The sequence below is a fragment of the Myotis daubentonii genome, chromosome 9 (assembly GCF_963259705.1).
Source record: "Myotis daubentonii chromosome 9, mMyoDau2.1, whole genome shotgun sequence".
In the NCBI taxonomy this organism is placed as follows: domain Eukaryota; kingdom Metazoa; phylum Chordata; class Mammalia; order Chiroptera; family Vespertilionidae; genus Myotis; species Myotis daubentonii.
The window spans coordinates 16367223-16394997 of NC_081848.1; the positions used below are offsets into that span (position 1 = coordinate 16367223).

At 43.6% G+C, this 27775-nt stretch overlaps 2 protein-coding genes across 3 annotated transcripts in view; both read right to left on the bottom strand.

The window, feature by feature from the left end:
* Positions 1-68: 68 nt before the first annotated feature.
* Positions 69-11643, bottom strand: LOC132240610 (rho GTPase-activating protein 20-like). Its single transcript, XM_059708021.1, has 6 exons — positions 11469-11643; positions 9481-9642; positions 7058-7167; positions 4705-4894; positions 3508-3622; positions 69-2514 (listed from the first exon to the last, which is right to left on the bottom strand). The coding sequence occupies exons 1-6, from the start codon at positions 11556-11558 to the stop codon at positions 641-643; spliced, it is 2541 nt and encodes an 846-aa protein (XP_059564004.1). The 5' UTR covers positions 11559-11643; the 3' UTR covers positions 69-640.
* Positions 11644-14632: 2989 nt separating this feature from the next.
* ARHGAP20 (Rho GTPase activating protein 20) overlaps positions 14633-27775 on the bottom strand; it is a 102014-nt gene continuing 88871 nt past the window's right edge. For both annotated transcript variants that reach the window (XM_059708022.1, XM_059708023.1), the window contains 3 exons: positions 21105-21294; positions 19924-20038; positions 14633-18931 (listed from right to left, as the gene is read on the bottom strand). In XM_059708022.1, coding sequence (XP_059564005.1) covers positions 17073-18931; positions 19924-20038; positions 21105-21294 — 2164 coding nt within the window. In that variant the 3' untranslated portion in view covers positions 14633-17072. The remainder of the gene's footprint in view (positions 18932-19923; positions 20039-21104; positions 21295-27775) is intronic.

Sequence of the window (27775 nt, forward strand, 5' to 3'; positions counted from 1 at the left end):
ATAATGCATGCTTCCTTTTTATGCTAAATAATAAGCCAGTCAGAGACAGACAAGTATACATGATTTCACTAACAAACAAAATGGAAACAGACGCATAGAGACTGATAGCTCTGAGAGGTTATGGGGGTTGGTGGGCTGGGTGAAAAAGGTGAAGGGATTAAGTACCCCCACCCCCCCAAAAAAACAAACAAACAACAAAAAACCCTCATAGACACAGACAACTGTATGGTGATTACCAGATGGAAAGGGGGTGTGGAGTCACAGGAGAGGGCAAAGGGAGATAAATGGTGATGGAAGGAGACTTGACTTTGGGTGGTGAACACACAATACAATATCCTGATGATGTATTATATAATTGTACACCTGAAACCTATATACTTTTATTTACCAATGTTACCTAATAAATTCAATAAAGTTTATAAAACGAAAAAAAAAGAAGACACTTTCTCTAACTCTGCTAGTATCTCTAAAATTGTAGTAAAACTTCTTGCCACATGGTCTTAGTAAAGAGAATTATTTTATTGTACTAAGTATTAGCAATAATTATCTTTATGCCACCTATTCCAGGTACTTTACACAAAGGGGTCATAATGAATATTGTCTTGATGTTATTAGGCCATTTTCTGTTCTTCCTGTTCTTCTAGACATCAGGTTCTTCTTGTGGTAAAATGTCTTTGGTTGAATGTTTGTCCTCAACATCACACACTGGTGCAGGCCCTGAGTCTGGGCCGGACTCATCATCTATAACCAAAGAGCTTGGCGAGGATATTGCACACGGCGGGGTGCCAGGAGAGCACGGCCCGCTACTCTCTTCTTCCTCCTGTGACTTCAGACAGAGCTCCACTGTGCCTTCCACTAGGCTGGGTGGAGAGCTACGGCGTGGCTCGGAGACGTGGCTGGGATCGGAGCTGTCCCGCTGGGCTGTAGGCGCAGCTGCAAGTCCTGCAGGTACCGTCGGGGGCATGTCTTTCTGTGTCTCTTGCTGTGGGTTGGCTTCTGGAGCCCCAGAAGCATGGGGAGGGGGCTCTGCGGGCCCTGGCAGAGAAGATATTTTCTTTTCCTCTGCCTTGGCTGCCCTGGCTTTGTTTTTGAGGGACCAGTTTTTCAAGCTGGCCATACCATTTCTTAGCCATGTGCTGGGATGAAGGGTTACAGAATGCATCTGTGAATGCCGCTCTAAGGTGTCCTTATTTGAATAAGCCAGGCGGCTGCTGGCCTGCTCAGAGGCGGGACCAGGCACTCCAGAAAGGAGTCTGGTGCTGCTGGAGTCGGACGGTTCTCCCTGCTGGCTTGGGGCCTGAAAAGTGCAATCTACTGGGGAGGACGTTTCGTTGGGTGTAAACACGGAATGCTCTGAAATCTGAGAGAAAGCACTATCCTGGGAGCTCACTGAGGAGCCAGATGGGGAGGTGCCTGGGGAGGACAAGCTAGAACAGCTTGTCCTGGGGCAGGTGCTTAATTTTGAGGGTAAAAGCTTCTCGGGGTTCTGGTCGGTGGCACCGCTCTTGCCCACCTCGATCCCCATGACCAAGCTCTGGTTAATGAGCTTTTGGCCCTCCAATTGTAAAGACTTGTGCTGCTGGAGATACTCCCCTCCAGACAAGGGGCGTACTTCAAAGCTGGTTTTGTTGTGTTTCCTTGAGAAAATCCCCCTGAGATAGCTCAGCTTAGAGCGCTGGTCGTCGATGCTGGTTTCTGAGCAGCGCCGGTGCCTCTTGGAACTCTTGGGGGCATCTGCTGTGTGTGGCGGGGCGTGTCCAGGTGTGTCTGCATCCAAGGGCTGGCTCCTGGGACAATCATGTGAGGACATGTAATTGCAAGATGCCACAGAAATGGCCACTGGCTTTGAGGGCGGGGGGCACTTCACCTGACTTCCTTGCATACCAAAGAAGCCCTTCTTCTTAGCACTTTTATTAGAGGCATTTTTCTTGATGTCAGTGCCTGTTACTAGAGCCTGTTTAAAATACATCTTACCCTCCTCCTGTGGGGGTTCCCTTTGCTTCAGATGGTCCTCACCTTTCTGTGAGAGAATTGCATCACAGCTGGACTTGCGTAGCTTTTTCTGGTAAAACTCCCGGAAAGAGGACAGCTTTGTATCTTGATAGTCGATGCTGGGCTCGGAGCAGCGCCGCTGTCGCCGCGGGCTTTTCGGAGCATCTGCTGCAGCCGTGGTCAGGTAGCTGGGTGTGGCGGCGCCAGACGGGGCCCCGCCATGGTCCTGCAGGCTGGCCTCTCCGTACAGTCCTGGGACAGTCACCGGCTTGGATTCGAGAGGCCCTTCCATTTGAATGTCTTCATGTTTAGGATTGTCTAAGTCAAAGTCGCTCAGGGTTAAAAGACCTTCCAGCTCGGGCTGGTCGGGGTCACAGTCACTGAGGGTGAGGACTGAGTCCATGCTTCTGCTACCCTGGCCGAGGGTAGTCACCAGGTCACTGCATGGAGCGTCAACATCCTCATTCAGCTCGTTTTCCAAGCCGTCATAGGAGGCGTCGGTCATTTGTAAGCAAGAGATATCTGCGGGAAATCAAACCATGATAACCGTGTTAAATACTCCAAGTGCATGCTGCCTAAAAAGACAAAAACTGTGATGCTTAGTTTAATTCTCTTTTCATGTAGATTTTTCAAATTTCTATACTTAAGGAAAAGTCCTTAATTTTTAATCACAATTAATTAATCACAATCTCTCAATTTGTCAGTGCAGAATACAAAATAAAATTGGGTGTACTAGATTTATCTCAGTTCCTAAAAAAATGGGCTTTCCCTAAGTAAGATTTCCTCAAAGCAAAGAGACTTGTCATAATTCCGAGAAATGATACAAAAAAAATAAAGGAATCAATGCCAAGTGCACCTGAATTCCGAATGAGACTGCCTTCTTGCGTGGCTTGCTGGTGAATACACGGAATTCACTCTCAGGGCAACCATTTACTAACCCTGTCAGTTTCTCTTTGGTAGAGTTCTTTAATATCCATTATTTATTTAATCTTTAAAACCACCATAAAAGTTAGGCATCATGGGTATCCATATTTTATAGATACAGAACCGATGCTCAGTGGCAGAGAATAAGTGACCAAAGGTCACTGGTGGTACAGGACTGCACAGTCTGGATGCCGTTGCTTAGAAACGGTTTTAGAGTCTCCAGCATCCGAGTGTCCTAGGGACGCAGAGGAAGGGGAGAGAGAAAACGCCCGGCTGCTTCTGCGGCCGCCGGGCCTCCTGCTCCAGGTTTAACGCCAGGCCTATGATGTGTATTAGCGTTCCTTGTAAAGTTCTGGTTACAGAAACGATTAACACCATCAAGTGCTAACAGGTTCCTGAAGTTGGGGATCTCGTCTTTTCCACGTGAACCCCACCAGCAGGCCTTCTAAGGGAGGAGCCCGAGGCCCACTGACCCAGGCCAGTGGCTCCCTTCACCGGAGCTGCTGTGGGATCCAGGACAACCACTGTCCCCCCACCTTCACAGACAAGTGTCTGTTTCTCACAGGAAAACAATCCAATTAGTCACAATACCTGAGGCATTCTCTCTAATGTCACACCTCACTGACACCTCTCCAAAGAGGGAAGTGATTTCTTCTCCAAATATTCTACAGCAATTTTCAATCACAAATTGAATAAGCAGGGTAACCTGTACAAAAAGGGACAAAATTGAAGTGCCACTTTCCATACAGCATATCTATAAACCATACTTAATATATGAGTGCTGATTTCAACAAAAATGCAAAAGAATCCCGAGGGGAAATAAAATCATGTCTGTTTTAAAAGTATACGAAGAGTTTCCCATAGTAATTTAGGGATAGAAATACATTTTAATCAGTGCACTAAAGTTATTATTTGTGGCCTTGGCTTAATGCTAACATTTTCATCCCAATGGTTCTGTCTTTAAAATTAGGGTAGTTTTATATATTCTCCGCAGTGTTTGGGGTGAAGAAATATACGTTGTGATTAAAGCCCGTAAAGCATCACTAGACAGACATACGAAGTGTATTTCTTATGTATGAGGCAGTTGTCTTGGGTCTGGGAAGAGGGCGTCCTCTATGGGTTGACTGTGAAGGAGAGAGACAGCTGGAGAGAAAACTTGCATTTTGCCCCACTGGTCTCTCCCTAGGCACTTCCTTCCCGCAGGCTCCCTAATGGAAGGCTCCTGCAGAAGAGGGGAGACTTCACCAGGGAGCTTTCTGCCTCCCCTGAGCTGTTGTGGAGTCTGGCTGTAGTTTCCCTGCCCCAACAGCTGAGCCAAGGAGCAAGCAGAATGGTGGGTGCGCCAGGCACCACAGGGGTGTGGTTTCCAGTAACCACTGTATGAGCCGGGTATTACCACCACCACCACTTTCCCGAGGAGAAGCTGGATCAGTGTAACTAATTTTGCCCAGGAGTGTACTTCCGGCAAGTGTGGGGCTGAGACTTGAACCCTGGCTTGTCTAACTTCAAAGTTCTTGTTTGTTTTCTCAAATCAACTGCTTATCATTCTGTGGTTGAAGTCAGTCACAGTTTTTTGCCTCTTTCAAGGGAAAAGAGAACTAACCCAACTGCTAGCACTTTTCTGCTTCAGAAACCACTTTTCTATAGTCTACCAGGATAGGATAAAACAATGAATGAACCCAAGTGTATGTTCTTTTAAGAAACTGTCTTTCAGAATGAATACCCTGAATTTTGGGTTCAAAATGGGGACTCAGTCTCCCAGGGCATAAAAATGAAAAACTTCATTACCTTTTTTGTAAATTCGCCTTCTAATTCTGGGCTGTAGGTAGTAGAAGACCAAAGAATGCTCGGAGCGATACACACCGCTAAATTAAATGCGTTCATCTGATTGGATGAGGAGTGTTGCTCAATATTGTGTAGTACCCCAAAAAGGTACCTTAGAAGAACAATATTGGCTCTCGGAAGCTGGTCCAACAGCCTGAAGACAGAAAACAAATGCACTCTTTAAGCAAGACATTTCATATACTATTTGTATAAACAGGCAACCCTGCTTTCCATGAATTCCTCATGCAAAGCAAAACAGTCCAGATCTGCAGGAGTTTCAGTTAACATGGTACTATGCAAAGTGAGCACTGCCTGTACAGGAGGAGAGAAAACAAGCCTGGGGATTTGGCTATTTGTTTTGTACACTGTCTCACAATTCAATGAAAATGTAAAAGATTGCACAAAAATGGCTCCCCAAAAATTTACCTGAAACTAATATATTTTAGTTTAATCCTGTAACATTTCAGAATATTCTCCACCAAAACCCCACAAAATCTTTCTGATGAAACTCAACAACCATTCAACTTAAAGTGCTCCTTTGTTCCCAAGTGTATCTCTTGGTGGGAGCCCAGACTTGAGCTATTAGGCTGCCTAGTGCATTCTGAGAGCTTGGGGTCTGCTCCACTAGCTTCCAAAGTCAATCTGTCCCGAGTCTCATCTCACTGGTATCACTTTCACATGTAAGTCAAGCTTATGATAGTCTATTTCCTACTATTCTCCTTTTGCAAATGATAAGAGGTTTTTAAATTATCATTCACTGAAAATGATATTTACTACCATCCAGAAAACTTATATGTTGATATCAAGGTTGATGCCTTTTTAAAACAGAATCTGCAACCAAGAGGAGAAAATTAGTCTGATTCCTGTTGCAAAAACAACAGAGGCATTTCTTCAGTACAATGAACTCACAATGAGAGTAGTTTATAGGGACAAATGATGAAAGATATTGAAACAGACCAAAAGGTTACTGAGTGTGCTCAATGGAAAGCGAGACACTGTCTAGTACACGCCTTGGGTTACCTGGTTTTATGGGGGCCTTAAGCCTGTGAGTTAATCCTACAAACTCTAAGTTATTGATGACAGTTACTGGTGCACCTAAGACTTGTTCATAGAATCAAAAATTCTGCCTTGTCAAGAGATAAATGATTTATTTGTGCTCTCTCACTACCCCTCAATGCCTCAGTAGAGGAAGCCAGTTTTGTATCTATTTATAAATTCTTTTCTGACTCAACTACATAAGTTGTGGTAGTTTGAAATCTCCTTTGAACTGGTTGCAATATCTTATCAGTTCTCTCATTAATTAATGATTTAAATGAAATCTTTTACACGTGTTCATTTTATATTTGTATGAGACTCATAGTGTTACCTTTTTTTTAAGGAAATCATCCTTAACAGTAAGGTGTAAAGTTTTAGACAATGAGCCATAAGCACAGAATCTCATCTTCACTATCTCTGGATGGTTTCCACCAAACCATCAGGGAAGCAGAGAGTATTTTGTGACAAGGTTTCGCTTTCTGTCTCCAACAGTGGTACCATGTTTTTCTCCAGACAAGGGATGTCTATCAACAGCAGGATGTAGAGAATAACTTCTATTTTAAAATTGTTCGAGAAAAAAACTGTATTCAAGAAGCATATGCAGAAAATCGTATTGGGATTTTGGATTTTCAAAGAACTGGAAGTATTGCTTTTTTGATGGACGCTTCTTTCTTGCTCCCTTATAATGCAGGGAATATGGAGGGGGTGGGGGGTGGTGGTGGTGAGTTCTGCCAGCAGCTTCCTTTGCCTGAGTACAGACGATGCACTCCTTGTGATCAGACTGCATCTGTGCAACTCCCCTTTTCCTTGATGTTTTTCCAGAGCCACCTGCCTCTCTGCAGTGCTCCCACAATGCCCTCCTCCACGTATCTCTTCTATAGCACAGACTATACTGAATTGCAATTGTAATTCTGGCTTTACCTGTGAACTCTACCAGACTGTGAGTCCCTTGTGGGAGGAAATTTTCTCTGTGTGAATTCAGTTGGCGAATGAGATATATAACGGGTTGTCTGGTTAAATATTTACCAAAATTAAGATCATAAATTGGGTTTATAGTAGGCTTTTGTCAACGCCTCTCAGATTTGGACATATAGAAGGTGTACAAGGGTCAAGTGTGCCATGTTACTAAGATTAGGGAGAGAACAATCATAACAATGACAGCGTCTAGCGTAAATCTGTTTTTAACTGGTCCCCATGGATAACATCACTTCACGAGATGAGCTTATAAAACATATGTTTTTTAAAAAGTATTTTTGAGATGTGACCAAATTAGAATAGTTACCTTTGAATTGTATTTATTCTCTCTTCATCATTTCCTTGATCCATTACACAGACCCATTGGTCATAGAGATCTGATGAGAAAACACTTCTGGGAATATGTCGTAGAAAATCCTGAGAGAGAGGGAAAAGCAAATATTTTAAATCATTAGTTCATGCTAAACATGTACTGGAGTGATTATAAAACATTTTGTTGAAAAGAGATAGGTCCTGTCTTCTTTGGAATACACAGTTCTTGGTGCCAACTCTCCACTAATGTGCACATGTAGAAATACATGCTTTGACTTTTTTTCTAGCAAAAACCAGAGGAGCAACCGGAGTCTGGATTGTAACGGGAAAGATACAGGACAACCTCTTTGGGCTGAAAGCGCCTGTTTGTTTACATTTTAGCAAACTAGTATGTGACAGGGCCTGGCAAGTCATCCTAAATCCCCCTTTCCCCTCTCCTAATGTAATCAGCATGCAATCATTCTATACATCTTTACTCATATGTACCAGGTACTAGGGACAGAGCAGTGAAGAAAACAGAGTCCCTGCTACTTTCAAACGGTATATTCCAGCGGAATTGCTGAGCAATTCCCATCTAGAGATAGAGTTTCTCCCTTCTATTCCCCATGGAAGGACTCTCACTACTTGGGGAGAAACAGCATTCCAGGCAGTGGCTGGGCTCTGGCAGCCTGGGGACGCACCCTGTGCCTGGTGTACACTGATTAACACGTGCCCAGCACACTCTCCTCTCTGGCCTTCCAGACTCTGTTCTGCTGTACCATTGGTGGGACTGGTGTGGTGAGACCAGATCATAGTGCATATACTTATGGCCAAGGATGTTTTTGTTTGGCCTTTGTTTATAAAAAGCTTAAAAATAAACTAAATTTGGTTCTGGTCCTATGTTCATTTCTGTCTTAAGCCAACTCTCTCTGTTGCTTTGGCATGGCATTCACAAAGCTAAGCTTGCAAAGTCTGATCTCTACCTCAGTAAACTTTAGGTAGAGAAAACTCAGTTTCACGTCTAAGCACTGTACCCACGATTGGCTATCATTCTGCAAGTTCATGGAAAGAGGTGAAAGATGCAATTGAGCAATTTAAATATTGCTGGAAAACCAAATTAGCAACTTTACAAAAGACAACGCAACTTGTTACTTACATGTCATGCTTATATTACTGATATGAAGGCTGTGACACCTCACTGTTATAGTTAGCTGATTACGTGTGTCTCTCCCCCAGTAGCTCATGAGTCCTCCAGGGCAGGGGCGGACCCTCACTCTCTACTCGTACACTTCAATGCCAAGCACAGTCCCACACAGAGTGGTGGTTATTACTGAGCTGTTGCTATTTGCATACGGACTAATATTAGTGAGGGACAAGGGAAGGCCAACTAAGTATAATTGAGATTCCAAGGTAATTTTAAAAACCTCTTTGTAGTCATGTCTCCTATCACAATACAATTTTTTTTAAAGAGTGGCGAATAAGCAGGAAGAGGACTGATTCTTGCCATTCTATTATACTATGTTTCTCTGTTCTATTACATCTTCCAGTAGAAATGTACCTGGATACTTGTGACTCAGATGTGTCTTGACAAAAGTTACCTCTTTTTGGGTAAAGGTATTGAATTTTCATAATTCCAAGCTAATTTTAGTTGCTGCACCTACTTTAAAAGTCAGATTCAAAGAGGCAAAATCTGTTATTTCTAAGTGGGACATGACAATGGCACTCTTTTTCAATCTCAGTGGAACACATACTTATGATCTGTCTTGAAGAAAAGCATCATTAAATCTTAAACCTACACTTGAAAGATAATAGGTCGTAACATCTCAATGAACTCTCCACAGCTGGAATAACAAGTTATGAAGTACAACCGCCATCGCAGCTGAGAAAGGTTATGAGAGCTGGTCCTGAATTACAATAACCGCCTCCCAGCACTCAGCTGAGTCTCCTGCTTTCCCCAGCCAGAGCCCTGGTCACCAGCAGGACTGCCAGGCTCATCGGAGATGAGATTCCTGCAGGGCTAAAAATGAACTTTCCCTCAAAGGTCTGTTGGATCAAAGTTACAGCATCTCAAGGTAGTGAGATTGTGAGGAAGTCATCATAGCTAGGATGTTTGTTTTGGTAAATGTGCTCTATGTGCTTTGAGTATTTTAAATTTAACTTAATTTACATATAATTTTTTGCATGAGGGAGCAGAAGTCATGATGAGAAGAGTGGTGAGGGATAGAAAAACTTAAAAAGTACATCTGACATGACATGCCAAGCCATTCATGGGCCGTGGCTTCTAAAGGACAATCTTCACTTTGTGAATTTTTTTTTTAACACTTTTTAGGTTCTAATCTATGATGGTTCTTTGCAGAAGGGAATGATGTCAAAATGAAAGGAACCAGTTGTTCCTCCAGAGGTGCACTGTGGGGTGATGGAGGGAGGGAGAACTCCTACCTTCAGAACAGACGCTATCACGAAAATGGATTCAGTGTCCAGGGGCACGTCTGCTCCCGCGTCCAGCTTCTCCTTCAGCTCTTTGCACAATTTCACACTGGCGCACTGTCTGAAGATGCCATTTGTGAGGGGTCCGTTTTGATTAAGGAAAACAAGAATATCCTATGGGGAAGCAAAGGGGAAACAGGCACTTTACACATACCAGCGATCTCTCTCTGCCAGAGGCGAGGGTGGACGAGGGGACGGCTCTGGGGATCTGGCTGGATGGACTGCTAGAGGAATTAGTCAACTTATTTTTTGGTATCTCTAAATCTCTATTGTTCTCTTTATTCAACATCTAAAAACCATTTTACCTCAAACACTTGCTTTAAGGAGACTGTCTTGTTTCAATGAACCAATGGCCACTTTAAACTCAGATTTCTTTGCTTCAAGGTCTCTGTCACCTGGTCTCTTCTATCTCACTACTCTCTCCCCATTACTCTCCAATACAAACTCTTTTCCCCAAATATGGAAATATTATTGTCAAATTCATTCTCCACTTGCTTGTCTTTCTTTTAATGCATCTCCATACTTCATTCTACTTCCTGTATTCACTTCCTTCTTCCCCCCCAGGAGGCTTTCTCCATCCCAGTCCATTCTGGCCATATTTCATTTTGGTTTCTTTTAAGCTGTATGTCCTCTGCCTTCACGGCAGGAACAGAATGGGTTTTGGAGACAAGCAACCCATTGGATTTGAAACCTAATTATAGCACATATTTACTGTGTGATCTAGGATAAACTTTTGGCTTTAAAATAAATTTGTAAGGTAGGGATGATGATGATGACTACCCCCAAATTCTGTTGTGCAGGGGGAATTGATAGAGTAGTAAGGCTAGTGTCTGGTACTTGCAGATGCGCAATCCATACTAATCAAAGGGTAATATGGTAATTATCCAGGAGACCTTCCAGGAGAACTTCCGGACGAACTTCCAGACAAAGTCATGGTGGCGGGGCCGAGGCAGAGGCAGTTAGGGGCAATCAGGCCAGCAGGGGAGGGCATTTGGGGGAAAGCAGGCTGGTGGGGGAGGACAATTGGGGGCGAGCAGGCCAGTGGGGGGGCAGATAGGGGGAATAGGTAGCTGGGGCTCAGTTGGGGGTGATCAGGTCGGCAGGGGGATCAGTTGGGGGCAATCATTCTGGCAGGGGCGGGCAAGTGTGGTTGATCAGGCCAGCAGCAGAGTGGTTAGGGGCGATCAGGCAGGCAGGCAGGTGAGCGGTTAGGAGCCAGCAGTCCCGGATTGCGAGAGGGATGTCCGAATGCTGGTTTAGGCCCGATCCCACAGGGGTCCCATATTGGAGAGGGTCCAGGCTGGGCTGAGGGATACCCCTCTGTGCACGAATTTTGTGCACCAGGCCACTAGTATACTATAAAATGCGTACATCTATTAGAGTACTTAGAGGACACTAGATACTCAATAAATGTTGCTTAACAATGGTCATTTGGAGATAAGACAAATGCAATAGTTTTCACCTAATCCACTCGAATCAGATGAAAAATAACCAAATGCCAGAGGATGTATTTTTATACATAAATACTTGAAATACAAATAAAACACATGTAAGATTTTTAAAGAGCATATGATTGAGTAGTCTCTACTGCTAAAGGGATTAAAGGAGATTTTCAGAACAATACAGAATTCAAGAAAGGAAGTGAGAGAAATGTGAGGGATAATGCAAATTCTCTACCAAGCAAATTCTAATCTACCTGAGCAGTTTATATGGCTCTTTTCTAAGACATGTAGATTAGATGATCTCTTTCTATTGTGTCTAACTTATGATTCTGTTAACAGCTTAATCAGATTTTTATTCTTTGAAGTAATAATAATAAATATTCTCAGCCAAAGCCATGGGTATCTATATTTCCATTTGGGCATAGATTTGCCTCTCAGAGCTCTCTCCTTCCCCAAACCTCCCTTCCCATTGGTGTTCCAGGCCAGAGTGAGACTTACCAAGATAGGTTTGGGCAGATTGTCATTCTCACAGATATTTGGCAGAGACACTCCAAAGAGCTGCCCTGTCATAGGAGAGGTTGGGGACATGGGCAAGTTATCCAGGTGAGTGCCAGAACCCTGCCAAAAGGCCCAATTGATGATAGATCTTCTCCTTTTAAATGTCTTCTGACCTGAATCTAAGAAAGAAGTGAGGTAGAAAAACCAGTTTAACTCACTTTACCTTATTTCTACAGTTTCTATTTTTATGTTACATTCATTACTATGACTCAAAGAGAAAAACTGCTTATAGGTATCCTTTATTACTATTAATTTAATCTATGAAGTTTCATGATAATATTTTATAAATTAAGAATCAAATGTTTGGGTTATCATCCTGCTCCTTTTTGGAGCATCACTGGTTTGTTTACATGAGTTTTGGCACTGAATTCTCAAAGGTGAACGAAAGGGTCCCTTATTGTACTGTAATAGCTTAAAGCAGTGATGGTGAACCTTTTGAGCTCGGTGTGTCAGCATTTTGAAAAACCCTAACTTAATATTCCTTTATAGCGTCCATTTTATTTACTGAAGAGTAATAGGCCTACCTCACAAATACAGGTGTTTTTTTGTTTGGTTTTGTTTTGGATTTTTAAAAATCTTTATTGTTGAAAGTATTAGAGATGTCCCCCTTTTCCCCCCATTGGCCCCTTCTAGGCCCGTATCCCATCACGTCAGGGCTTCACCACACTATTGTCTGTGTTCATGGGTTATGCATATATGCATACAAGTTCTTTGGTTAATTTCTTCCCACCCACCCACCTCTGCCTTTCCTCTGAAAATTCATCAGTCTGTCCCACGCTTCTATGTCTCTGGATCTATTTTGTTCATTAGTTTATTTTGTTCTTTAGATTCTACATATGAGTGAGATCATGTGATACTTGTCTCTCTGACTGGCTTATTTTGCTTAGCACAAATACTGTTTTTTAGCCAATTTACTCACTCCTCATAGTAGATCAAGAGGCTGCAAGGAGAAGTGCTTAATTTAATTCCAAATTACTGTAATGTAAAATAAAACCTATATGAAAACAATTAGCATTTAAACCTTAGTGTCCTCCAAATCTGCACCATACATTGCCATGTGATATCGAACTCCAGAAAATTAGTTACTTTGCCTTAACAAATTAAGTAGGTTAGAAACAACATTGGACTATCTAAAAATTGTATGCGTGCTCTGCCGCTGAGCAATAACACTGTACAAATTAAGTAACACTATACATCTAATATCATCCTCTGTGTATCTTTTTTTGGGATTTCAAAACAAAAATTTCCAAACTACACTTCAGAGCCATCTTCTAATTCCACCACACAGATGCAGACCTGAAGCTCAAGGAGGTCACTGTGTTTAAAACAAAGGCAATGCAAAGGAAGGATTTATATGCACAGGTGGCTCTGAAACAGAGGACTCATACTTGGGGTAGATAGCACACAGAATTCAGTGGTATTCTCTTTTTGTTTTACCCTCGTCCAAGGATAGTTTTTCCATTGGCCTCTTGGAGAGAGTGGAAGGGAGGATGAGGAGGGGGAGAGACACACTGATTGGTTGCCTCCTCTCGCACCTTGACTGGGGTGGGGAATTGAACCTGTGAGCCTTGGGTCTGAGGGCTGTTGCGCTAACCACTGAGAAAAACTGGCCAGGGCAGCAGTATTCTTTCTTTCAGCAGAAAACTTAGCTTACAAGATATCCCCATAACCAAAATAGATGTTAAAGTTAACATTTTACTCAACTTTTATTATTCAGTTTTTTCCTGAGTATTGAAATAAGCAGTTTGCAAAGACTTTCTCTTAAGTCATTAAAACATGACCAGGTAGGAAAAGATAAGTTCAACACTTACTACCACAATTTGGCTTAAGTACTTAGAGTTTTTTTTCCCAACAAGCGAAATATGTCATTGGTTCCAGGAAACATTAGATCTTTTCAACTCAATGGCATGCCATGAAAAGTAGAAAAACACAATGAGGGAAAATTTCTTGAATCCAATGTTTTTAGTACATCAAGGCTCCCTTTTTACAGTAATCTTTGTATTTCTATAACAGTTAGGGGGAAATTAACATCAGTGTATGTGCACACTGCCTGCACCTCATCAGTGGCATTTCTGACAGTGGGGTGCGGTCTTCGGTGCTGTTATACAAATAATTTTTCTGTACTAATTACATTTTTCTTGCATCTCTTTGAAATGGTGGTTAAACTTACACAGAGTGAACCCCAATGAACTCTGACAAGTAAAGATGCAGCAGTCCTGAGGAACCAGTAATAATGTTCATATGACCTCAGCAGTACTCAGGTCCTGAGTGTCTGGGAGCAACTTGGTCAATCTGGTCAATTATGATTTAAATTCAGGTAAGAAAATATCATACCATCCATTAAACTGAGTTGATGGTTCTTTTGATATGAGAATAAGGACATTCCAGGAGCACAAGGAAAACATAATGCTTAAACAAATGAAGACTGCGCTTAAAGCATGACTTGTTTGGTAAATGGTAAGATTAGAAAAATAGAAAAGCTTTATTTTCCCCCTCTGGAAAGACTAACCATGGCCTATGACTAAGAGCTCAAAGTTCAATTCTACATGAATAGCATTTTATGAAATTTCCAATGGTAAGTAGAAATTGGGCTAACTAGAACAATTCTACAAAGGGAACATTGCTCTGGGGAGATTGTTAACATTGGAGAATGGTATTTTATTTAATAGACAGCATGGACTTCATACATATCCATTATCAGTGCCTTGAAAATCAAACAACTTTAAAAGTTAGCAGCAGTTTCTGCAAGTACAAAAATACACATTTATTACATAACAGGATAGTAAAATTTGTCAAGATATATTATACAAACTCAAAACATTTTAGATAAATCATGAGTCTAATATATTATAGATTAACAGAGTATAATAAAATGACGTTCTTCAAGTCTTACAATATAATACTTTACAGCCATATTAACAAACTATTTACATTATGTCTTACAGGAGGATCTAAGGGAACAAAGCGTGGAAATAATTATTTAAGAACCTCAATATCTATTTCCTTCTATGCTTCAAATTGGGTGGGTGATTTTCTACTCATCAATATATATATAAAGGCTAGAACCAATGTTCTCTTAAGTAGAGAAGAAATATCTTCCAGAAAGACACTCCAAGCTGGAAGAGCTTCATTCACATCTTGCAGTTCCAACAGTAGTTTTGCCCTCGGGGTAAGGGAGATCCCTGTTGCCTTTATATATCGCAAAAAATGCATGTGGACACTTAGAGGTCTAGCTATAGGACAAAGTGGAATCTACTTCACACCTGTGAGGGAGATGGCCAGTGTCATGAAGGAGTTTTTTGGACCCAGAGTTATAAAAGCTAATTATAATGCTAAGGGCAAACAGGGCCATGTACCCCAGAGGTAGTTAGCACCAATAGCTAATACTGAAAAGACTTGTTATATCTTACATTTTATTTTTATTTACTTTAGTGATTTTAGAGAGAGAGGATGGGAAAGAGAGAGAGAGAGAGAGAGAGAGAGAGAGAGAGAGAGAGAGAGAGAAAGAGGAGGGAGGGAGGGATAGAGAGATAGAGAAACATCAATAACATTGATTTGTTGTTCCACTTATTTATGCACTCATTGGTTAATTCTTGTATGTGCCCCAACTGGGGATTGAACCCATCACCTTGGCATATCAGGACGACACTCTAACCAATGGAACTACCTGGCCAGAGTCACCAGAAAACATTTTTCCCCCATTAACTGAAAAAATGCAACATTTAGGACAACAGGAAAAGAACACAACATAAAAGTTTCCTAGTGGCTCAGAAATATAGTTTGAAATAAGCTAGTTTGTGGGAGAAAGGTCCATTTGATGGTGGACTAAAGAGACCCAGTGGGTTCTAAGCAGCTTCTTATAAGTATCAAGTTGAAATGAAGGACGATGCACATCCTTTCCTGACTCTATCCCTCCAGACCGGCTGGCAAGACCTAGTAATCAATGGAGTTAATCCAGGAGATGTACCAGTGTCACTTTAAGGCAAGAGAGAGGTGTCCATGGATATGAACCAATGGGGTGGGGTACACACTCTCTGTGAACCATGAATCATTTGGGACAAAATTATGTAAAAACTCCTGGAGGTAGGGAAATCCAAAGCCAGTGATTGAGAAGCCCCGATAGCCACTTTGGTGGGTATTCTACTCTGCAACTCTTCATATACTGGCAAATTCAAAATTGCTCTCTCTATGGCCAAATGATAATCAGAAAAAGGATGACTTATCAGCAATGTTTTCTGGCTGACTACTCTAAGAGGCGGGGCTGCAGAAAACCATCTTGGCAGAGGAGCCCGGCTTTCATCCTGCTGGCAACAGCATTCATGTAACAGAGAAAAGACTGTTTTGCAGTTTCCCCCACGCTCAGGTAACGAGTGCTTTCAGGTCACTTTCTCACAGGAAAAGCTGTGTTTCTGGAGCATGCTCCCAGCACAGGTCCCTTTGTAAAGAACACTGAGATGAGCGACATTTCCGTCTTTCTCTTCCCAGCTGTTCACTGGAGCCTTTGCAAAGCGGTGCTAATGGAACAATGAATCAAGCAATACAACCAACAAAACAATGGCATCATGATACTCATGGCTCTTGAGCCACTCTCCTTTTCCCCAGTCTAGCTGCATCATGGGCTACTTTCTGGAATGATCCTGCGAGGACATGTGACTCTAGAAGTCACAGAAATGGACAGTGACTTGGATGAAGGGAAATGTTTCACATGATTTCCTTCATTACTGGGCGTGCTTTTCTTCCCAATACTTGGATTAGTGGCATTTTTCTTGCTTATTTATTGAACACATTCCATGGAGTGTGGATTGTTTGTCTGCACCCTTCCCCACTCCCCGTAATCTCCATGCTTCACTAATGATACCATGGCCTTCTCAGGAGCCTAACGTGATATAATGCATGCTTCCTTTTTATGCTAAATAATAAGCCAGTCAGAGACAGACAAGTACACATGATTTCACTAACAAACAAAATAGAAACAGACGCATAGAGACTGACAGCTCTGAGAGGTTATGGGGGTTGGTGGGCTGGGTGAAAAAGGTGAAGGGATTAAGTACCCCCACCCCCCCAAAAAAACAAACAAACAACAAAAAACCCTCATAGACACAGACAACTGTATGGTGATTACCAGATGGAAAGGGGGTGTGGAGTGACAGGAGAGGGCAAAGGGAGATAAATGGTGATGGAAGGAGACTTGACTTTGGGTGGTGAACACACAATACAATATCCAGATGATGTATTACATAATTGTACACCTGAAACCTATATAATTTTATTTACCAATGTTACCTAATAAATTCAATAAAGTTTATAAAAAGAAAAAAAAAGAAGACACTTTCTCTAACTCTGCTAGTATCTCTAAAATTGTAGTAAAACTTCTTGCCACATGGTCTTAGTAAAGAGAATTATTTTATTGTACTAAGTATTAGCAATAATTATCTTTATGCCACCTATTCCAGGTACTTTATACAAAGGGGTCATGATGAATATTGTCTTGATGTTATTAGGCCACTTTCTGTTCTTCCTGTTCTTCTAGACATCAGGTTCTTCTTATGCTAAAATGTCTTTGGTTGAATGTTTGTCCTCAACATCACACACTGGTGCAGGCCCTGAGTCTGGGCCGGACTCAACATCTATAACCAAAGAGCTGGGCGAGGATATTGTACACGGCGGGATGCCAGGAGAGCACGGCCCGCTACCCTCTTCTTCCTCCTGTGACTTCAGACAGAGCTCCACTGTGCCTTCCACTAGGCTGGATGGAGAGCAACCGCGTGGCTCGGAGACGTGGCTGGGATTGGAGCTGTCCCGCTGGGCTATAGGCGCAGCTGCAAGTCCTGCAGGTACCCTTGGGGGCATGTCTTTCTGTGTCTCTTGCTGTGGGTTGGCTTCTGGAGCCCCAGAAGCATGGGGAGGGGGCTCTGCGGGCCCTGGCAGAGAAGATATTTTCTTTTCCTCTGCTCTGGCTGCCCTGGCTTTGTTTTTGAGGGACCAGTTTTTCAAGCTGGCCATACCATTTCTTAACCATGTGCTGGGATGAAGGGTTACAGAATGCATCTGTGAATGCCGCTCTAAGGTGTCCTTTTTTATATAAGCCAGGCGGCTGCTGGCCTGCTCAGAGGCGGGACCAGGCACTCCAGAAACGAGTCTATAGCTGCTGGAGTCGGACGGTTCTCCCTGCTGGCTTGGGGCCTGAAAAGTGCAATCTACTGGGGAGGACGTTTCGTTGGGTGTAAACACGGAATGCTCTGAAATCTGAGAGAAAGCACTATCCTGGGAGCTCACTGAGGAGCCAGATGGGGAGGTGCCTGGGGAGGACAAGCTAGAACAGCTTGTCCTGGGGCAGGTGCTTAATTTTGAGGGTAAAAGCTTCTCGGGGTTCTGGTCGGTGGCACCGCTCTTGCCCACCTCGATCCCCATGACCAAGCTCTGGTTAATGAGCTTTTGGCCCTCCAATTGTAAAGACTTGTGCTGCTGGAGATACTCCTCCTCTCCAGACAAGGGGCGTACTTCAAAGCTGGTTTTGTTGTGTTTCCTTGAGAAAATCCCCCTGAGATAGCTCAGCTTGGAGTGCTGGTCGTCGATGCTGGTTTCTGAGCAGCGCCGGTGCCTCTTGGAACTCTTGGGGGCATCTGCTGTGTGTGACGGGGCGTGTGCAGGTGTGTCTGCATCCAAGGGCTGGCTCCTGGGACAATCATGTGAGGACATGTAACTGCAAGATGCCACAGAAATGGCCACTGGCTTTGAGGGCGGGGGGCGCTTCACCTGACTTCCTTCCATACCAAAGAAGCCCTTCTTCTTAGCACTTTTATTAGAGGCATTTTTCTTGATATCAGTGCCTGTGACTAAAGCCTGTTTAAAATACATCTTACCCTCTACCTGTGGGGGTTCGTTTTGCTTCAGATGGTCCTCACCTTTCTGTGAGAGAATTGCATCACAGCTGGACTTGCGTAGCTTTTTCTGGTAAAACTCCCGGAAAGAGGACAGCTTTGCATCTCGATAGTCGATGCTGGGCTCGGAGCAGCGCCGCTGTCGCCGCGGGCTTTTCGGAGCATCTGCTGCAGCCGTGGTCAGGTAGCTGGGTGTGGCGGCGCCAGACGGGGCCTCGCCATGGTCCTGCAGGCTGGCCTCTCCATACAGTCCTGGGACAGTCACCGGCTTGGATTCGAGTGGCCCTTCCATTTGAATGTCTTCATGTTTAGGATTGTCTAAGTCAAAGTCGCTCAGGGTTAAAAGACCTTCCAGCTCGGGCTGGTCGGGGTCATAGTCACTGAGGGTGAGGACGGAGTCCATGCTTCTGCTCCCCTGGCCGAGGGTAGTCACCAGGTCACTGCATGGAGCGTCAACATCCTCATTCAGCTCGTTTTCCAAGCTGTCATAGGAGGAGTCAGTCATTTGTAAGCAAGAGATATCTGCGGGAAATCAAACCATGATAACCGTGTTAAATACTCCAAGTGCATGCTGCCTAAAAAGACAAAAACTGTGATGCTTAGTTTAATTCTCTTTTCATGTACATTTTTCAAATTTCTATACTTAAGCAGAAATCCTTAATTTTTAATCACAATTAATTAATCACAATCTCTCAATTTGTCAGTGCAGAATACAAAATAAAATTGGGTGTACTAGATTGATCTCAGTTCCTGAAGAAATGGGCTTTCCCTAAGTAAGATTTCCTCAAAGCAAAGAGACTTGTCATAATACCAAGAAATGATATAAAAAAATAAAGGAATCAATGCCAAGTACACCTGGATTCCGAATGAGACTGCCTTCTAGTGTGGCTTGCTGGTGAATACACGGCATTCACGCTCAGGGCAACCATTTACTAACCCTGTCAGCTTCTCTTTGGTAGAGTTCTTTAATATCCATTATTTATTTAATCTTTAAAACCACCATAAAAGTTAGGCAGTATGGGTATCCATATTTTATAGATACAGAACCGATGCTCAGTGGCAGAGAATAAGTGACCAAAGGTCACTGGTGGTACAGGACTGCACAGTCTGGATGCCGTTGCTTAGAAACGGTTTTAGAGTCTCCAGCATCCGAGTGTCCTAGGGACGCAGAGGAAGGGGAGAGAGAAAACGCCCGGCTGCTTCTGCGGCCGCCGGGCCTCCTGCTCCAGGTTTAACGCCAGTCCTATGATGTGTATTAGCGTTCCTTGTAAAGTTCTGGTTACAGAAATGATTAACACCATCAAGTGCTAACAGGTTCCTGAAGTTGGGGATCTCGTCTTTTCCACGTGAACCCCACCAGCAGACCTTCTAAGGGAGGAGCCCGAGGCCCACTGACCCAGGCCAGTGGCTCCCTTCACCGGAGCTGCTGTGGGATCCAGGACAACCACTGTCCCCCCACCTTCACAGACACGTGTCTGTTTCTCACGGGAAAACAATCCAATTAGTCACAATACCTGAGGTATTCTCTCTAATGTCACACCTCACTGACACCTCTCCAAAGAGGGAAGTGATTTCTTCTCCAAATATTCTACAGCAATTTTCAATCACAAATTGAATAAGCAGAGTAACCTGTACAAAAAGGGACAAAATTGAAGTGCCACTTTCCATACAGCATATCTATAAACCATACTTAATATATGAGTGCTGATTTCAACAAAAATGCAAAAGAATCCTGAGGGGGGGGGGGAAATCATGTCCGTTTTAAAAGTATACGAAGAGGGATAGAAATACATTTTAATCAGTGGACCAAAGTTATTATTTGTGGCCTTGGCTTAATGCTAACATTTTCATCCCAATGGTTCTGTCTTTAAAATTAGGGTAGTTTTATATATTCTCCGCAGTGTTTGGGGTGAAGAAATATACGTTGTGATTAAAGCCCGTAAAGCATCACTAGACAGACATACGAAGTGTATTTCTTATGTATGAGGCAGTTGCCATGGGTCTGGGAAGAGGGCGTCCTCTATGGGGTGACTGTGAAGGAGAGAGACAGCTGGAGAGAAAACTTGCATTTTGCCCCACTGGTCTCTCCCTAGGCACTTCCTTCCCGCAGGCTCCCTAATGGAAGGCTCCTGCAGAAGAGGGGAGACTTCACCAGGGAGCTTTCTGCCTCCCCTGAGCTGTTGTGGAGTCTGGCTGTAGTTTCCCTACCCCAACAGCTGAGCCAAGGAGCAAGCAGAATGGTGGGTGCGCCAGGCACCACAGGGGTGTGGTTTCCAGTAACCACTGTATGAGCGGGGTATTATCACCACCACCACTTTCCCGAGGAGAAGCTGGATCAGTGTAACTAATTTTGCCCAGGAGTGTACTTCTGGCAAGTGTGGGGCTGAGACTTGAACCCTGGCTTGTCTAACTTCAAAGTTCTTGTTTGTTTTCTCAAATCAACTGCTTATCATTCTGTGGTTGAAGTCAGTCACAGTTTTTTGCCTCTTTCAAGGGAAAAGAGAACTAACCCAACTGCTAGCACTTTTCTGCTTCAGAAACCACTTTTCTATAGTCTACCAGGATAGGATAAAACAATGAATGAACCCAAGTGTATGTTCTTTTAAGAAACTGTCTTTCAGAATGAATACCCTGAATTTTGGGTTCAAAATGGGGACTCAGTCTCCCAGGGCATAAAAATGAAAAACTTCATTACCTTTTTTGTAAATTCGCCTTCTAATTCTGGGCTGTAGGTAGTAGAAGACCAAAGAATGCTCGGAGCGATACACACCGCTAAATTAAATGCGTTCATCTGATTGGATGAGGAGTGTTGCTCAATGTTGTGTAGTACCCCAAAAAGGTACCTTAGAAGAACAATATTGGCTCTCGGAAGCTGGTCCAACAGCCTGAAGACAGAAAACAAATGCACTCTTTAAGTAAGACATTTCATCAACTATTTATATAAACGGGACCCTCGCTTTCCATGAATTCCTCATGCAAAGCAAAACAGTCCAGATCTGCAGGAGTTTCAGTTAACATGGTACTATGCAAAGTGAGCACTGCCTGTACAGGAGGAGAGAAAACAAGCCTGGGGATTTGGCTATTTGTTTTGTACACTGTCTTCACAACTCAATGAAAATGTAAAAGAGTGCACAAAAATGGCTCCCCCAAAATTTACCTGAAACTAATGTATTTTAGTTTAATCCTGTAACATTTCAGAATATTCTCCACCAAAACCCCACAAAATCTTTCTGATGAAACTCAACAACCATTCAACTTAAAGTGCTCCTTTGTTCCAAAGCGTATCTCTTGGTGGGAGCCAAGACTTGAGCTATTTGGCTGCCTAGTACATTCTGAGAACTTGGGTTCTGCTCTACTAGCTTCCAAAGTCAATCTGTCCCGAGTCTCATCTCACTGGTATCACTTTCACATGTAAGTCAAGCTTATGATAGTCTATTTCCTACTATTCTCCTTTTGCAAATGATAAGAGGTTTTTAAATTATCATTCACTGAAAATGATATTTACTACCATCCAGAAAACTTATATGTTGATATCATGGTTGTTGCCTTTTTAAAACAGAATCTGCAACCAAGAGGAGAAAATTAGTCTGATTCCTGTTGCAAAAACAACAGAGGCATTTCTTCAGTACAATGAACTCACAATGAGTGTAGTTTATAGGGACAAATGATGAAAGATATTGAAACAGACCAAAAGGTTACTGAGTGTGCTCAGTGGAAAGTGAGACACTGTCTAGTACACGCCTTGGGTTACCTGGTTTTATGGGGGCCTTAAGCCTTTGAGTTAATCCTACAAACTCTAAGTTATTGATGACAGTTACTGGTGCACCTAAGACTTGCTCATAGAATCGAAAATTCTGCCTTGTCAAGAGACAAATGATTTATTTGTGCTCTCTCACTACCCCTCAATGCCTCAGTAGAGGAAGCCAGTTTTGTATCTATTTATAAATTCTTTTCTGACTCAACTACATAAGTTGTGGTAGTTTGAAATCTCCTTTGAACTGGTTGCAATATCTTATCAGTTCTCTCATTAATTAATGATTTAAATGAAATCTTTTACACGTGTTCATTTTATATTTGTATGAGAGACACAGTGTTACCTTTTTTTAAAGGAAATCATCCTTAACAGTAAGGTGTAAAGTTTTAGATAATGAGCCATAAGCACAGAATCTAATCTTCATGAAAGGGCGAGGACTACGCCCTCCACCTTGCCCCAGGGTAAGGGCTATGCCCTCCATCTTACCTTGGCCTTGTGCTCAGCAAGGCTTCTTCCCCAAAGCCAAGCCACTGCTGGCCACGCCCAGGATTTCTCTGGACTGGCCAATGATAGTTAAGGGAAGTGCACGCCATCGCTATGACCACATCCTGTGTAATGAGACACCGACTGGCGCCTGGCCAATCGGCAGGGCCCACAGTCCTTTCTCCTCCCCTTGTCCCAGCCCCCTATAAAGCCTCTCTCCACACAGAGCTCTCTCTCTCTCGGCCACTGGAGCTTACCCTTGCATCGGTGAGTGTGGCAGGGGAGCCAAACCCGGGTTTGAAATGAATGACTCTTTGCTTTTGCATCGGACTGACGGGTTCCCTGGGGGTCTTGGGAACTTTGAAATCTGGGCACAACATTTAGGGGCTCATCCGGGATTCCCAAGACCATCGAGGGACCCCCGATCCGAAGAGTCTGACTGACCGCGGTATGTGTGTATCGTTGTATGTTCTGTTCAGTGTGAGCTCGTTTCTGGAATCTGTAATTGCCTTAGGGGTCTAGGCGGACGCGCCGTGAACGACCACAGGCGGGGGAGAGTTGGAAGACGTTCCGCTCCCCAGGAGGGATGGATATGCCCCTCACGAGGGATGGATATGCCCCTCGCGGATTTGAGACGAGGCAGGTCGCTCCTGCCAGTTTGGCGTAAGGCCAACATCTAGTTGCTTCCATGGAGTTGGAAGCCTGTATTTTCGGGCCCTGTTTAGTGTTCTGTGTTTGTACTGGACGGATGTTATGGGATGGACTCAGACTGCTCCTTTGGGTATTGTAATTGATCATTTCAAGGAGATTGGGGGAGGCTTTAGAGCTCCCTCAGGAGTTGGGAAGTTGTTAGGAATTGAATGGATTGTTTAAACTCTGAATGAATGTCTGGTGAAAGTGTGCGAGTGTGGAGGGGAGGGATTGCCCTCCCCCCTCCTTCACCCCCTCCCCAAGTAAATGCGTCTGGGGTTTCTGTGCACGTGTTAGGAGAAAAGCTGGCTTAAAACTAATGTGCGCACCTTCCGTTTTCGGATAGGGTTTTGGGCTAGCATATTTAATTTGCTACCTAAGATTTTAAAAAGTTCTGCAATATAATGTTGGCCATCTATCTTTTAGGGGTTTTGGTTTGCTCTTCCCTTGTTTATTGTGAGAATGAGGAAATCATCTTTTCTGTCAGAGAACAGTTTAGACCGCCACAATGTTGAGCTGCCTGACTTGGCAGCCACCATGTTGGCCGCATGGCATGCCGCTCCCCTGAGGGCCGCCATCTTGGAACAGTAGCCCCCTCCCTCTGACTTAGTCAATCACAAAAGGAATGTCTGCTCACTGAGGCAGGATGGAATTTCAGGGGTGGAGCTTTAAGGCGGAATTTTACTACGGAAATGCGGATGGGGCAGAAGGTGTGCTTGCCTCTCAAATTTATTTAATACTATTTTTAAGAAAATATTTTTAATACTTAATAAATTAGCAATCACGGTCTTAATATAATTTTAGTGATATGATAGACCAATGTTTTGAGCAGTTGGCTTTATAAGGGCCGACAATAGAGCTTGTATTTCTTAAAGGGCTTGTAGATAGAGAATTGAAAAGCTTTTACAAATTCATAAATGCATCTAGGATTTCTGTGCACATGTAAAGGAAAAGACCAGTTTAAAAACGAGTGCGCATAGTTTTGAGCTGAACTTGACCTTTTGCTGTGTACAGAATAAAAACCCGAGACTGTTTTGGCCTTAATAGTTATGGGTTTGCTTCTGCTTCTTGAATTCCCCAGCAGGAAAATTGTGACCATTTTGAAATTTAGCAGCTATGCCAGGATAGCAGTAATCCAATTTCTAAAGTAAAGTACAATTATTTCAGGTAGAAACTGTGGTTTAAAAAGTTCTAGCTACCTGGAAAGCATGGCCTTGGTATGATGGGAAGAAAAAGAAATGTTAAATGGATGGTGGTAGACCAGTGAGCTGGGACTGGTCACTGATGGTGGATTGTGAAAAGGGCTGGACATGGCCTAACTTCTCCTTCCTTGGTACCCCTGAAACGTCTGAGGGTACTTCTGGCCTTGGTTTTCCAATGTGTTAAATCTGTCGATTTTGTTGTTTCGCTGAAATCCTCTTTAAGGACATTGAATGGTTCTTTCCTTCCTCTTTAACTTTTAGGGGATTGTATGAGTGGATTACTGATGTAGATTATCAAGAATCTCTAAGGGACTTGTCCTTTATCTGGAGGAATGGCTTCTAGATGGTATTCACCATCTCTGGGACTTCTGGAGGGAAGTCAAAGCTCGGACTGGCTAAGGGTTCGAATCTGGCCTATCTTTTAAAAAGGTAGAAAAGAAGCATTCCTAGGCAGTTTTCTACTGCTTCTGTTCAGGGACTTGTTCTGTATCTCGACACAACTGAAACTGATTTGTTGGTATTTTGTGGTATAAATGTGGCATGCACCTCGAAGTTCTTAATGGGGAATGTATCTAGTTATCGTGTCTATTTAGTCTTGATTTCCTTGTTCAATGTGAGTACCGTTTCTATCTGGATGAGACATAGGTCAAAAGTCCTGTCCTGGGATGTGGGAAAGGGAGGCCTCCACATCTGTTCCTGTCAGGCCCCCATCAGGGGATTTGGGCTATGTTCCTGTTATCTGCTCAAGATCCCAAGACTGTAAAAGTACTTGTTCACTGAAAGGGTGTAAGTTGGATGTTTATTTGATGTTTATATTTCTACTTGGGTATAATTATTTGTTCATGTAAGTGTGGAAGTATATTCTGTGCTAGGTTGGGATTTTGGAATTCTGGGGTAGATTTAAAAGGTATTTGTGACTTTTCTAGTCTGATTGGGACATTTAAGGGTGGGGCTCACAGTTCCTCAGGGCAGAGATTCCATGGGCCCTTCCCCCTGCCTGTGCTGAATTAAATAATACAGGCCAGTGTCATTTAGCTTGCTGGTTAAAGGAAAACAATGGGCCTTAGAATCTGAAAAGGTGGGCAGGAATGAATCTGGTCAAATGTACTGCAAGGGTTTGGTACCTGTTGCTGCTGTAACTGATAAACAGGGTTACCTAGAAGCCATCAGGACTTTGAAGTTCTCCAAGAGAGGAGGAATCTGACTTGAGACTGGTGAGGACTGGGTGGCTTTTCTTAATCTCTTTCCTTGAGAGGGCTCCAGAGGGCGCACGAGGACATTTGGCCGTGTGCCTCCACGCCATCTACAAGACCAGCCCAACCCCAACTCCTCATCAGCACAGACCAGGAGATTGGGTCTACGTCAGAAGGCACCGCCGGGAGACACTGTGGTGCTGACGACCCCCACCGCTCTCAAGGTAGACAACGTTGCAACCTGGGTCCATCACACTCACGTCCGGTCAGCGGATCCATCCATGACCTGGAAAGACTTCATCACCAAATGGAGCATCGATCAAGATCAACGCAACCCGCTCAAGCTCAAGCTACGGCGTGCTCGACCTGCCTGATGCCGGTAACATGACTCGCAATCACTCCTGTCACCAGGAGCCCCCACAATACTGTGTAATACACTTAGATAATGCCTGCAACTTCATGGACATGGCTCCAAAGAGACAAGGACAATTTATAGGATCACATGTTTAGTTGCAGAAGATTTGGCTGCCTGAAGGGGCCATGATGCCAATATTATGTTTTATTGTATTGATATGTTATATTAACCTTTGATTCTTTTGCAGGTTTGAATGTATGTTGGTTATCCTGAAAGGGGACTGTGTGGGGTGACTCCCAAAAGTAAAGGGTGCCTAGCTGCCAAGAGGGCAGGTGCCCAACTGGGCAGGGAAGGGTGCCCATCAGGTTTTGGTCTCTTTTGAGAGACAGCTAACAGTTGGCAGCCTGTAATACTGTCTTGCAGGCCTGAGTCACCATGCCATGTCAGGGGTAGTAAAGCTGGAAAAAGCCTGTTTAGAATAGAAGGTCTGAGGCATGGTTATGCATAGAAAGAAGGTTTTATGCCAACAGTTACTGTTTTGTTATAAATCCATGAAAAGGAATTAGTAAGGAAAGTCAGAAAATCTTAGAGCAGATCAGTATGTTTTTCTCCTTATGTAATTCCTCCGAAATCTGGCAATGCTAAATAAGTCATGGCAAACATCAGGCTTTGCATAGATATAATAAGACTGATTCCTAATAGTGGTTTTATTAACGGAAAACTTTGACTGGAGTATCATGTTTTAAAGAGCCCTGTCCGAGCTCTGAAGACTTGAAGCCACTAAGAATGCCACGAAGAAAGCCTGGTATCCTGCTTGAGAGCCCTGAAGATGGCTGGCGCTGGAGCGTCAGGCCCATGCCCTACCATCACTGGCGGTTGGTCAGAGTAGAAGGGGAGCAGTAAAGATGCCTCTGCATCCCTGCGGAACCCCCACCCACTCTGGGATGCAACGAGTAGGAGGGCTACTGAGATGGGCCTTAAAGCCTGGAGCGTGGGCTCAGGTGGAGTTGCTACAGGTGAGGGATTCACCTAACTCAGCAGATACTGCAGGCAAGCCTGATGGCAGCTGGATGGCTTGGCTTCCTGGCCCTATGGGGCACATTAAGGTTCAACCATGAAATTCCAGCAAAGGTAGTCAGTTACCATTCTTGTTGTGTTTATGCAAACATCAGGACAGTAGATAAATTAATCTTGATTTGGCTTTTTGATAGGCATGGAGGAATTTTAAGAAGAATCCTGTTTCAATAGAAGTTGTTAAATCTAAAATGGTTTCTTTCCCTTCCACCAGGCCATTTGTTAAGCTTATAGGGATAGTTCAGTTGATAGTTCTGTGTGCCCAGTATGGGACTCTAGCAACGGTGGAATAGAAATGCAGTCCGTCTCATGATTGAGCCGGAAGTTCCAAGACAAGGGGGGAATGAAAGGGCGAGGACTACGCCCTCCACCTTGCCCCAGGGTAAGGGCTATGCCCTCCATCTTACCTTGGCCATGTGCTCAGCAAGGCTTCTTCCCCAAAGCCAAGCCACTGCTGGCCACGCCCAGGATTTCTCTGGACTGGCCAATGATAGTTAAGGGAAGTGCACGCCATCGCTATGACCACATCCTGTGTAATGAGACACCGACTGGCGCCTGGCCAATCGGTAGGGCCCACAGTCCTTTCTCCTCCCCTTGCCCCAGCCCCCTATAAAG